Raw genomic sequence first — 12,177 nt, forward strand, 5'->3', positions numbered from 1 at the left:
TTCAGAATGAATCCCACCTCTGAACAAGCCGCAGTTTACCTACACAGCCTGTGACTCAGTACTGGTACAATTTTCAGGAGGTCACTTCATAGTGTCAAACACATTCTTATCTGTACTGAGTTTCAACATGTTGAACAGCTCTTTTGTCACTCATTTGTAAATAAGGACAAAAGGCAAAGGACTAGCATGCTTCAACCTTCACTCACTGCAAACACACTAATATAAAGCAGGAGAGATGATGGTATACACCAATGCCTCCTATTGCCATTAACTTGGTCACCACATGTTGCAATTTTGAGCGCACAGGTGCTTTACTATAAGAGGAACCTGTAAAGCCATAGTTAAACTGGCTTCTGCCCCATTAGCCTCTTATTAAAATCTGAATGTTTTCCCACCTACTCCAATGGCGCTAAAATGAGAGACAGAATAATCTATGCAGTGCCTAGTTTTTGTCTGAATTGATGAAGTACACTGTAGGACTGCCCCTACACTCTCATCCTATTATTATTATTTCTGTTACAAAACCAGAGATGATATTATCCGTTCCTGCAAAGGACGGCTCACTTCCAATCTGAAAATTAATATGCACCTACTGAAATCGGGAGCAGGCTCTTCTTACCCTTTAATGAAACCAAAACCATCATGCACTCTGACAATCCTTGCAGGCTTTCTGCCACTGGGGTATATTGCAGAGCCTTGTCAGAGATTAGGTATTAGCATTTGTGAGCAGTCAGACATAAATCTAATTTAATAGAAAGTGAATAGGAAGACAGGATTGAACAGTCAAATATATTGATCAAATAATTTTTCAAAACATGAGTCTAATGGAATTTTAAAATCATTAGGCTGATTGTCACTAGCATTTAGAATTTGGATACTTCTGACAAGGGGAAAAAAAAAGGAAAAAAAATATTTTAATACAATGTCCATTGCTGTTTTTATCCTACCTCCATGCTGCTGTTCCATGCCACTTCTCGCTTTACCATATCCATAACTTAGGGGTATTCTCTGGTAGGTAGATGGAGAAGCAGGAGGTGAGCAAATTGGAGACATTGGAGGAGACTTGGGTTCCTATTTCAAAAACACACCAACACAAAACACAATTCTGAGACAAAAATTGTAAGAAACAACCAAGCAATGCTGCAAAGTGGTCCAAATGTATACAATACGATGGACAAACAAGAAAAAAACCACTGCAGCATCCTCAGACCCTTTATTTCCAAGAAAAGGCTTAAAACGGACAAGACAGGATTTGGTACTGAGCCTTTGAGGGATAAAGCATGGCAGTGCTATAACAAAGCTTTACAATGGTCAGCGCAATGTAGTTTACTTCCAAAGATGCCTGAAGTAGTATATGTAGAAAGCTCAATGTGAGTGGATAGCTTTGAATTTACACAGTGTGAGCGCATTCTTTGTGGGAGATCATTTTTCATATTAAAAAAAAATACAAAAAATTAAAATACATCTCTGGATCAGTATTTTAAACACTGCAGCATCACTGGGTAACTATCCTAAAGCTTCCTCTTTCCTTTGATTTACTGAGATTGCTTGAGAAAAGGATGTAAGCCTGAAAGGTTTTACTGAATAAAGAGGAAAATATAACACAACACAGATAATCCAGATAGAGCCAGGGGTTTGAGGGCAGTGTTCCGCTTGGGTGTCAGTACACAGAGGAGAGGCATAGATGCTCTTCTTCCTGATCCTGTTATTCCACCTGTGTATCTTGTCATCAGCTCACTCCTGCTGGCTGACCTCGGGCTGGGAACGCCGTTACTGACACCAGCGCACCCCGTGATAAACGTGGGCACATGTTTTGGGAAGATAAAAGTGCTTCCACCAGGCACTTACAACATGACCTGATACAGTACCAGAGAAGAAAGTGTCAAGCCTGGGGAAAATTATGCAAATCAGTTATGAAAATTATCCAGCACTGTGAAGCTTCTTGTATCGGAACAACTGCTCTCTACTCTCCTAAATACAGTTAACATGAAAGTCCCTTGGATGCTTCATTAAACTGGCATGTTTCACTCAGGAAAAAAGAAAATCAGATGTCTTCTGGACTATTCCTTGAAGAGATAAAAATGAAAGAAAACTTGGGGGCCTTACTCCACCCAAAAATAGTGGCTCATGATTGAATACCTTCTCTCCAACTGAGTATTTCTAGAGTGACTGAGGACCATTACTCCACTATCATACTGGCTATGGGAAATCATTCACTTTCCTGTTCTCTTTCACAGACAGATTTCTATTTGCTGCTTTTTCCACTTCATCTCCAAGAAACAGTGCTGGATTAAGTAGGAGGAAAACACTGAAAGAACTTACACAGAATATTACAGGGCTGACAGCTTTATACAAGCTCATATAGCGAATTTTCTTCAGGGAAGCAACTGGGATGCATCAAAACCAGAACACAGGCATGATGGGGATTATTTGCACATCAGGAGTTAATCTCCTGTCTAGTGTTGGAAAACTGAGTAAACCCCTGTGAGTGTAATCATTTACAGAACTGGACCTAAAAGGAGGATGGATGATGACATGTTGGCCTGAAGGAGACAAGGCTGTTACCTGTTTGTCCCCTTCATCTGATCTTTTGTAGGAATTTTTTTCCAAAGTTGCATGTGGAACCTGAAATTTAACTCCATGGAATTCTGCTGGAGTCCCATAACGTACTTCAGTGTCATTTTTCAGCGCCATAAATCGTGGTAGAGGCAATTCTGTATTAAGAGAGAGAAAAATTCAATTGAGACTACAGAATATAAGAAGCACTTTAAGCAGTATCATCTTGTAAAACCAATGAAAAGTTTATCTATAAAAGACTGCTAGTTATATTTTGTAACATTTTTAAGTGTGGGACTCCTTTGATTATTTTGTGTCTTAATAAAAATGTGAATGTAACACAAAGCTACATTCACTAGCTTAATATATAATCTCTCCATGCAAAGAGAAAGAAATAAGCCTTGTGCATGTTATTAAAGCAAGCAGCAAACTCATTTCCTGCCTTCAAAACCTTGCCTGTAATGAAAAAAATAGTTTCCCACAAAAACTGTGGGACAGATAAATTAATCAGTCAGGATCACAGTATCCTCAATGCTGCCATCATAAAAAGAACAGATCAAAAATGGTAGGGTTCAGAGATCACACCAAGGCTTAGAGAGACAGCTGTGTCAAAAAGTCCCATGTTGCATCTGCTGTGCTGAGCAAGAGATGACATTTTGTCACTCTTTAAGACAATTCCCAATTATTTTGCAGAAACACCATTTATTTTTGTGCACAGTCACCCTAAAAGATCAATACAATTAAAATTAACAGAATGCTCAACACCAAGCAAAGTCATTCGTCCATCACCTCTGTAATCTTTTACACCTACAGTTACAACCATGAGAAGAAGAAATCTATTGGAATTTGGTACATGTTACTCACTTCACTCTAAAGGCGCTTATATATATTTTCTAGAGAAAATGTAATTAGCACTGGAATAAGTTTTATTGAAGTTTTACTGAAACAGGAAGTAAGCAAGCAGCATATCAATACAAGGACTGCGAGTACCTGTTTTCACTCAAATTGTGGATTATTTGCATTTGCTGGACTTGTAAAGCATACAGAGTAAATCTCAGTCCAGGTTTTTAATTTAGTTTGTTGGGAGTTTCTTGTAGTTTGGGGTTTTTTTGTTTGGTTGGGGTTTTTTTGTTTTTTTTTCTTTTTAATTAACATCTTTAAAAAGGACAGCAATGCAAGAGAGAGTGCATAAGCTCTTTGTAAGGAAAAATGACAGGCAAATGCAGGCCACTCCTCTTCACCCTTGGTTCAAACTCCTGTTCCAGCAAGGTACTGAACCCAACTGTGCCAGCTGCATCTGACCCCCTTCACTTGGCCAGGAGCTCTGCACCACAGGAGCTCAGCTCACACAGGTCACCATGTGCCTTCCCTCCCTGGGATGGGGCAGACCTGGGAACCCCCTCCCTGTGCCTTGAAATGCACATGAATTAGACATTGCATTGCCCTTATCAGGGAGAGCAGAGCAGAAACTGTGCTGGGAGCTGGGACCTGATTGCAGAGTTGTGGGTAGGTGCTGCCTTTCCAGCCCTCTCTCTGATCTTGCAGCTGGTTGCATTGCTCCTCCAGTGGGATGGAGCAAGCACAGCCTCAGGGCATGGCTTGACCCGCCACCCAGGAGATGGGAGCTGAGGGTTCCAACCTGTTCCAGCTCAAGCAAAAAGCCCTGTGTTTTGAAACCCAAGCCCTGCTGAGGTAGAGTGTGGATCACTGAAACAAGAACACTGAGTTCCTTCCAAGTTGCTATCAAGGTTTCACAGCTGAAAAGGACCTGCTTTCTCTCTTTATTGCTTGAGTTAGATAAGATTCTCTCAAGAAGCTTTCTTCTACACCAAAAATGGTACATTTATTATTACTGTCAATTCACTGGGAAGAATAAAGCTGTTTTAAAATACATATAATATACATTTTCACACCTATTCACAGTAAGCACTATCATTTTATCTTCACTACCCATTTATTTTGGCAGGATTATCTGTGAAAGCAAATGAATGTTACAATCTGCCCTGCACAGAGGGACCCCTGACCTGCCCATGTCCCCCACGATGTGCCTCCACCCAAAGCAGCTATCAGCTCTCACTCTGGACAGCTGTCAAGATTAGAGGCTGAAGGTGAGAGAGAAATGCATCTCCCACACTGATCATCTGTCATTCCTGCTTCTCCTTTGCCATGCCTTTTCCAGAGAGAGATGTCATCTCAGATCTCCCATATCTGTAATTCCCTGCAATTTTCCACCACTCACCTGGAGCATGTATTATTACCTTCCACTCCTTCTCTGCTACTTAAAATTGTTCAGAGAAACATAAGAAGAAAGAGTTTACCACCATGAAGAGCTGACAAGCATTAAAGAAAGGGAGAAACAAGTGCGTAGCACTGCAAGCAAAACTCGCTACTTACCATTCTTAATGCTCTCGATCCGTACTGGGAACCCTGACTGTGCTGCTGCAATTAACTTCAAAGCGATATAAAATTGAGCAGGACCAAAATAACCCACACGCTTGGCTCCACAAACTTCTGTAATCTGAGAGAGAAGACACACATTGTCAGTTAAATGAATTTCACTCTTCCAGATGTCAACATCTCCACATAAACAAAGAAAAAAACTTTAAAAACACAAAATGCTTGCTGTATTTGAAGTTTTTTACTATGAGTATTTGTTTCAACTCAGAACGTTAGTACACCAGAGACAGGTTGGTAGTTGTTACACTCTTCAGAAGCACTGCTGGTTAACACTTCTATCCTACAACAAGTTATGCATTTTCATACTATGTAAGATTTTAACAGCAGGAGAAATTTAAAGTTCTTAAGTACCCTGTCCAGTAAAACATGTCCACCAGGAAAATTATACTTACTATTAGCCCTAACAACAACAATTCAGATAATCACCATAACTGGAGCACAAACTCAACAAAAGATCCCAGCACACCACTTGAGCAAACACTATTTTGTGAGGAAAATTAACATGGTCTTAGCACTGAAGTTTAAATTCTATGTATACTTCATTACTTGCTTCACTCTGCCACTTTTATGAAGCAAAGAGCACCATGTTCACATACTCAGACAATGCCTAAATGAACAGCAGGTTTTAAGCATAGGCACCAATTCTCCCATGCCTGGAGCTCCCAGATGTTCACAAACAAACCTCAGACAAGCACTGAGGTTAGAACAAAACATTTGCCCCAGACATAATAGGAAATCTCAAACTGTCTTCCTGAAAATACATCTAGATTAGCAATGTCTACTGGCTGGCGAGGTACAGGTGACAGTTCTCATGGGCAAGTGTTGCTTCTGGAAAATCATGTCTATGGATTGGCTCCCAAGCTACAACAGCATGACAGAAAGTTTTAAGTTGCATATAAGCAAACAGCACAAATGAACAGTCTATTTTTTCTGATTTTTATATGTATGTATACACATACATAGTAGAGAAATGACAGGTCAAAAAATTAATGAAAAAATCAAATCTTTTGGAATGGTAATTCTTACTAATCAAAGACAACTGTTTTCAAACAAACCTGTTCTGCTCTGGATGTGGCCTCTGCTTTGACTGAATGAGCTCCAGCTACCTTCTCTTCCTACAAATTTCAGACTTGGGTCACAAGACACATCAAATAGTTTTTTTTTCTCCTACTGCTTGATGAAAAAGGGAGATTGAGTCTCTGTATAAGGACAGTTTCAATTAACCAGAAGCATTTGTCATTCTCTTTCCTCTACTTCTTTCTCTGTTATTGTGCCCTTTTTTTATTCCACCCTTCCCTCTATCACTGACATTGCTCCTTTTATTTTCCAGTGGGAAAGCAATGCACTTGGGATGTGCCCAAGATGGATGACTGGGCATACCCATGGTGCCCTTTCTGAGCTCTAAAGCAGGGTTCTCCCATGGTCCTGAATGCTCCCAATTCACTCAGTCCCACTCCTGCATGGACCTTCCCCAGCCAGCAGCCCTGGCTCTGCCTGCTGCAGTAGTGTGGAGCACAGACAACTGCACTGGACTGTGGAGAAGGAATGTGCACAGCAGCTGCACTTCAGCCTGCTCCTCATGGGCAAAACCTCCAGGCATGCCAGGATCTGGCAGCTCTGGAGACAATGCTGCTGCAGCACGTATGTGAGAAGCCACCAGCTTATCCAACAGCCTGGGGAGAAGCAGATGGAGAAGGGCACAACCAAGCTGAAATTCAATCTGGGTTCACAGCTCTGGTCTGTTACGGGAAATGCTCGTATAAAACATGCCAGTGCTGAACAGGGCAGTTGGCAAAAGCTGGGCACCCACTGGCAGCCAGGCCCTCCCATGGAGGCTGTGGGTGCTGAGCTCCTGCGTGACCCACGGGCAGTGCCTGGCACGGCTCCTGCTGTGGGGCACAAATGGCACACCAAGTCCCTGGCTGTGCCTATAGGGTATACCCTACAGGGACTTTTCTCCTCTTGGGCTCTTTTCCTGCCATGGCTACACTTCCTACCCTGCCTGTGCTTGCCGACATGGGGCAACAGTGTCACCATGATGTGTTTCCTCTCGCTGGCTGCTGGAAAAATGCAATACTGAGCAGCTGGGACTTTGACAGAGATGCTATTACCTTCCCAAAGAGTTCATTTTCCATATATTTCTATACTTTGAAATATTAGGGTTGCTGAATGCTGCAAATGCCCGGCTTGCTCCTCATATGGAAACATGAATATTTTATTCTAAACAAGCAGACTAAAAATTTTTATCAAGGATATCTCACCCCTCAAGCACACACTTATAGACAACCAACCAGAAACTGCCTCTCCATAATTTTGCTTTTTGATAACAACATAAATAAATTTCATAGGCACAAGCTTCTGTTATTTGTGCAACCAGACTCAGAATTTTTGTTAATGGTCCAGAGCAGAAGATGGAAGCTGACAGAGTAGTCAAATTTATTATGCAATTAATTGTGGCTATTTATACAGATTAATTGCAGGTACAGACATTTACTCACATCAGATTCCTTGTCCAGTTAAAGGAGAGAGTTTTGGGTTCCTGCCAGCCAGTATTTCACACTATCTGCATCAGAACCCTGTAGAGGTGCCAACACAGCAGCCCCTCTCTCCAGCAACCACAGAAATTGGTAGCAGATTAGCCTTTATCCAAAAGTAAATCCTCAGAACATGCTGCCTGCTCAAATTTCCACAGCAGCTTAAATTGAGCACTGCATTATTTTTTTGTTTCCTGGTTTTACCTTTCACAGAGTCAGTGCACATAGCTTTTGATGGGCAGATTACACTTATATGCAGTTCTGAAATTAAGCTAGTTTGTGTGATATACTATTAGAAGTCTCCCAAGGTCCATTCAAGTTAAAGGCACAGCACATGAATGTGATATGGTAACTTTTCATATAAATCCTTGAAACTGTTGTCAGTTTGGGCTGCATGCTTTATAGCAAGCCAGCAAGAAGAGAACTGGCATTTTCTGCTTGTGCACCGCTAAACAGACACACATATAAATCAAAACAACTTGCATGCCTTGATACTTCAAGGGATTTTAATGCAAAACTATTGACTGTCCATTTATATTACAATTTTTCCTTCAATTCTCCAGCAGAAAACTCTAATCCTCCAGTGATAGCAAAATATTGAATAAAAGTGTAATGAAGAATGCATTGGAAATAATTTTTCATGGTCGTGGGTTACAAATGTTACTTGCCAAATCTATCCTCAGGACAATAAACAGAGTTAGTCCAAAATCACACAGAATCACAGAATGGCTGGGGTTGGAAGTGTCCTCTGGAGGTCTGTGAGTCCAGTCTCCTTGCTCAGGAGATCAGGATCACCTAGAGCTGGTTGTACAGGATTGCACACAAGAAGTTTTCAAAAATGCCCAGAGAAGGCGAATGTGCTATTCTCACAGTAAAGAAGTTTTCCTCATATTCAGAAGGCACTTCCTGTGTTTTACCTTGTGCCTGTTGCCCCTTGTCCTGTTGCTAGGCCCCACCAACAAGCCCAACTCCATCCTCTTGACACCTCCCTTCAGATACTTACATAACATTGATAAAATCCCCTCTCCATCTTCCTCAGGCTAAACAGGTCTTGGCCCCTCAGTCCCCTCCTAAGAGATGCGCCAGTCCCCTGGTCATCTTTGGAGCAGCAATGCTTGAACTTTACCTCTTGGATCCACCCCATACCATCTAGACCCCTAACCCATGGGATTCCTCCAAGCAGATCCCTGAAGAGGCTAAACTTAGCTCTCCTGAAAGCCAGGGCTGGGACTCTACTTTTTGCCCTGTATCTTCCACACAGGTTCTTGAACTCCACCATGTCATGGTTACTGCAGCCAAGTTTGCCCCAACCTCCACATCCCAAACCAGTCCTTCTTTCTTCAATAGCACAAGGTGCAGCACCACACCTCTCCATGCTTGCTCCTCCGCTACCTGTATCAAAAACTGATCACCAGCGCTCTGCAGGACTCTCCTGGACTGTGTGCCCAGCAGTGTTGTCTTTCCAGGAAATACCAGAGTGGTTGAAGAAGGTGGTGAAGGCTTGTGAGAGCACTTCCAGCTGTCTGTAGAAGGCTTCATCGACTCCTTCTCCTAATCAGGTGGCCTGCAGCAATATTCCAGTCAAGGAAAATTGCCCTGTTCAATGGTTTGTGAGGCAAGAACACTGCTGAGTAAACAATGGGTATTAAGCAGGTAGCCTTAACACACTTGTTCTGTAGAGGAATCACACCACATTCTCTACCAAGCACCATAAGAAGGGGAGAAAGAGCAAGATCTATAAGCCTGCACACCTTCTGACAGGTAAGAAGTTTTTCTAGGGTTGCAAAAATAAATACATTTTAGTAGTATTAAAAAACAAATTTCCAATTCATAAACATTAAATTTTGAAATGTAGCTATGAGCTCTTCAGAAGAGCTGCTGTTTGAAACCACTGTGCTCCATGCAAACTTCTAATAGAAAAGCTCTACATCTTCAGGTACTGGAACACAGAGCAGATTTTTTTTATTTTTTATCCACTCACTGCTCTGCTCTATTGGCTGACAGCAAGTGTTGTTTTTGTAATTGCTCCTTGAAGACGTCCCATATGAAGCAGTTTTTCCCAGCCCAATCTGACATTTTTCCAGTTTTCTCCAGTTCTCTCCAAACAAGTTTCCACTGCAGTCTCCAAGAGCACTGACCTCACAAACACACTGGGCAGGTCTAATTTAGATTGCAAGAACTAAACTTGAGAAACTGAATATGAGCCAAGAGCTGAAGTTTGTTTTTAGTAAGTAGAAAAAGGAGTATAATCAGAAATAATTATACCCTAATCCTATGGACAGGCTGAAATGATCATCCTGGAGCCTCAAGGCAAAGGTAGACCTGGGACTTATGCTTTTTTTTGCTGCTGTGGCAGCCTCTGTATCAGGCTGGCACACAATTTTTGTCTGTTCTCTGTCACCCTGCTGATACCTGACACATAGATGGTCACTGCTTGTCATTTGTAGGCAAATCCAGCTGAAAGGCTCTGATAACTGTGTGGGCTGTGGGATCCTGTGAGAGCATATGTGAGCTGAATGAGTCACCTCATTGGGAGAGAAAAAGAAGGTGACCATCACTGGCTCCTATGGTAAAGGAAATCTTCTCACTACAATTTCCATCTCAGCACAACCCCAGAATGCACATCTCTTTTACTTGTCCTTGCTCAATCTATACTAAGGCAGAAATACTTTCCAGTTTATCAACTGCCTCTGAATTTTAGGGAAGGTGTTGAAAAGCTTTTGCCATTAGCCAATGCACACCTCAGCCAGTGCTCTCCTGAGGACAAACAACTGTGATGCCACTGCTCAGTCCTGAACTACAGCGTGACCTCAGGCTCCCTTCTGGGTCAGCCAGCTGCTTATAATAGTTTCAAAGACAAATATTTGCAGCAGGGGCTTATCAACAGCTTATCTCAAAATTGTGTCATGCATCTGACCCACTATACCCTTTTTTTTTTTTTTTTTTTTTAAATTTGTGTTTACAGACTTTGATCTGCTTATTACAGACAAGTTTTGCCACATTCTTAAACAGGTATTTCTCTCTCAATGGATCATTGTTCAGACATTTGTAACACTACTTGGAGCTCAGGGCTACATATCTATTTCTTCAATATTTAAAGCAAAGTAAGAAACAACACATCAAGGATTAATGACTGGGAAGGCATTAGGAATATGCTGGGGCATTACATTCCCAAATGTACATAGGAAGGGGCTCTGCCATGCATTGGTTCTTTACCTCTGCTCCATCAGTGGTATTTCTGTAACTATTTATTTTATTCCGTCATTTTGTCTTTTAAAAACAGATGTTTTGTCTATTTCAGACTTTCTAAAACATTACCTGAAATACTTACTAAAAATCAAGCTATTTTAAACAAGCAGGGTTCCAATGTTTAGAACAAAATTTAAAACAGCTTAGTTTATGGCACAGAAGACACAGTATATTTTTAAAAATATACTACACACATAGTATATTTTTAAAGAGCTAACTATAATACATTTTCATGGTTTAAGCTCTGCATGATCATCACTTTACATTTAAGAACACCATAATTTTAAATTGCAAGGCAAGCAACAGATAAACTGCAAAAGCTTCACAACTTCACATAACAAACACAGTCTAAAAGCAACAGAGAGTAACCCCCTGAGTTAGGCAAAAACCTGCTGACAGCACCACTGGGGTTTCCCTAAACTCCCTCCTCCTGGCATGACTCAGAACCATCCACATCTGCCTGCACTAGTGCTCCATCACACCTTTGCATATCTGGGGGGAAAGCACTTCGATCTGGGAACAGGGAAATGCTTTTCCATCAGCTCCAAGCTGAACATTTTATGCCAACACCGAGAACCACAAGGCTCACAATTCAGTGCCCACTGTCCACAAAACCACTGAGAGAACTGCATGAAACAAACACAAAACCAGGTTCAAACAACTCCAAGTCTGACAATGAAGCTTAACAGCAGAACCATTTAATGCACTGGAAAATGTTGATTCCTTAGCAGAGTTAAAAATAACCCCAACCTGTAACACAACTGGTTTCAATCTTTAAAGAGCCTGTGGGCAGGAGCAGGACAGCGACACTTGGTCAGTGCAAGGGTCTGTCCAGTCCTCTCTCTTGTGTAACAATGAGCTCTGGATGCCTAAGGAAACCCAAGCATGTGAATCATGCAGTACTTCAAGTGGGAAGCCTGGTAATGCCAGCATACCACAAGTCACAAAATACTGATCTGAATTATACAGCTATGAGGACATGTGAGTCAGCACTGATAAGCAAAAGATTTCAATTATTAAGGAGTGTTGACAAGAAAAAGTCTGCCAGAGAATAAAGGCTGCTGTTGCATGCTAATACTTATAACCACTGAAATATACCTGAAAGAAATGCCACCTCTCATGCCCAACCTTTGGTCTTTAATACACAAAGGCTACTCAACCAGTTACCTGCATGTAATGTGGAAAAGCTGGACACTTTCATCTTGTGTCAGTCTCACAGGGAAGTTTAAGATGTCCCATTCCTGAGAAATATCTGACAATCACCACACCAAGTAAATTATTTTCATGATAACAGTCCCTACAGCCTTAGGTCAGAGGCTGTTACACACATTTGCTGATACTTCATTCTGTCTTTGATAGGAAAACCTAGCACCACCTCCAC

General features: G+C 41.5%; 1 protein-coding gene across 1 annotated transcript in view; it reads right to left on the reverse strand.

The window, feature by feature from the left end:
* REPS2 (RALBP1 associated Eps domain containing 2) overlaps nucleotides 1-12,177 on the reverse strand; it is a gene marked incomplete at its 5' end in the record, with an annotated part of 91,279 nt that overhangs the window by 52,266 nt on the left and 26,836 nt on the right. Inside the window, 3 exons of the mRNA XM_084226278.1 lie at nucleotides 948-1,071; nucleotides 2,566-2,714; nucleotides 4,951-5,074. Coding sequence (XP_084082404.1) covers nucleotides 948-1,071; nucleotides 2,566-2,714; nucleotides 4,951-5,074 — 397 coding nt within the window. The remainder of the gene's footprint in view (nucleotides 1-947; nucleotides 1,072-2,565; nucleotides 2,715-4,950; nucleotides 5,075-12,177) is intronic.

This window comes from Fringilla coelebs (genome assembly GCF_963513975.1).
Source record: "Fringilla coelebs genome assembly, chromosome: 2".
Taxonomy (NCBI): domain Eukaryota; kingdom Metazoa; phylum Chordata; class Aves; order Passeriformes; family Fringillidae; genus Fringilla; species Fringilla coelebs.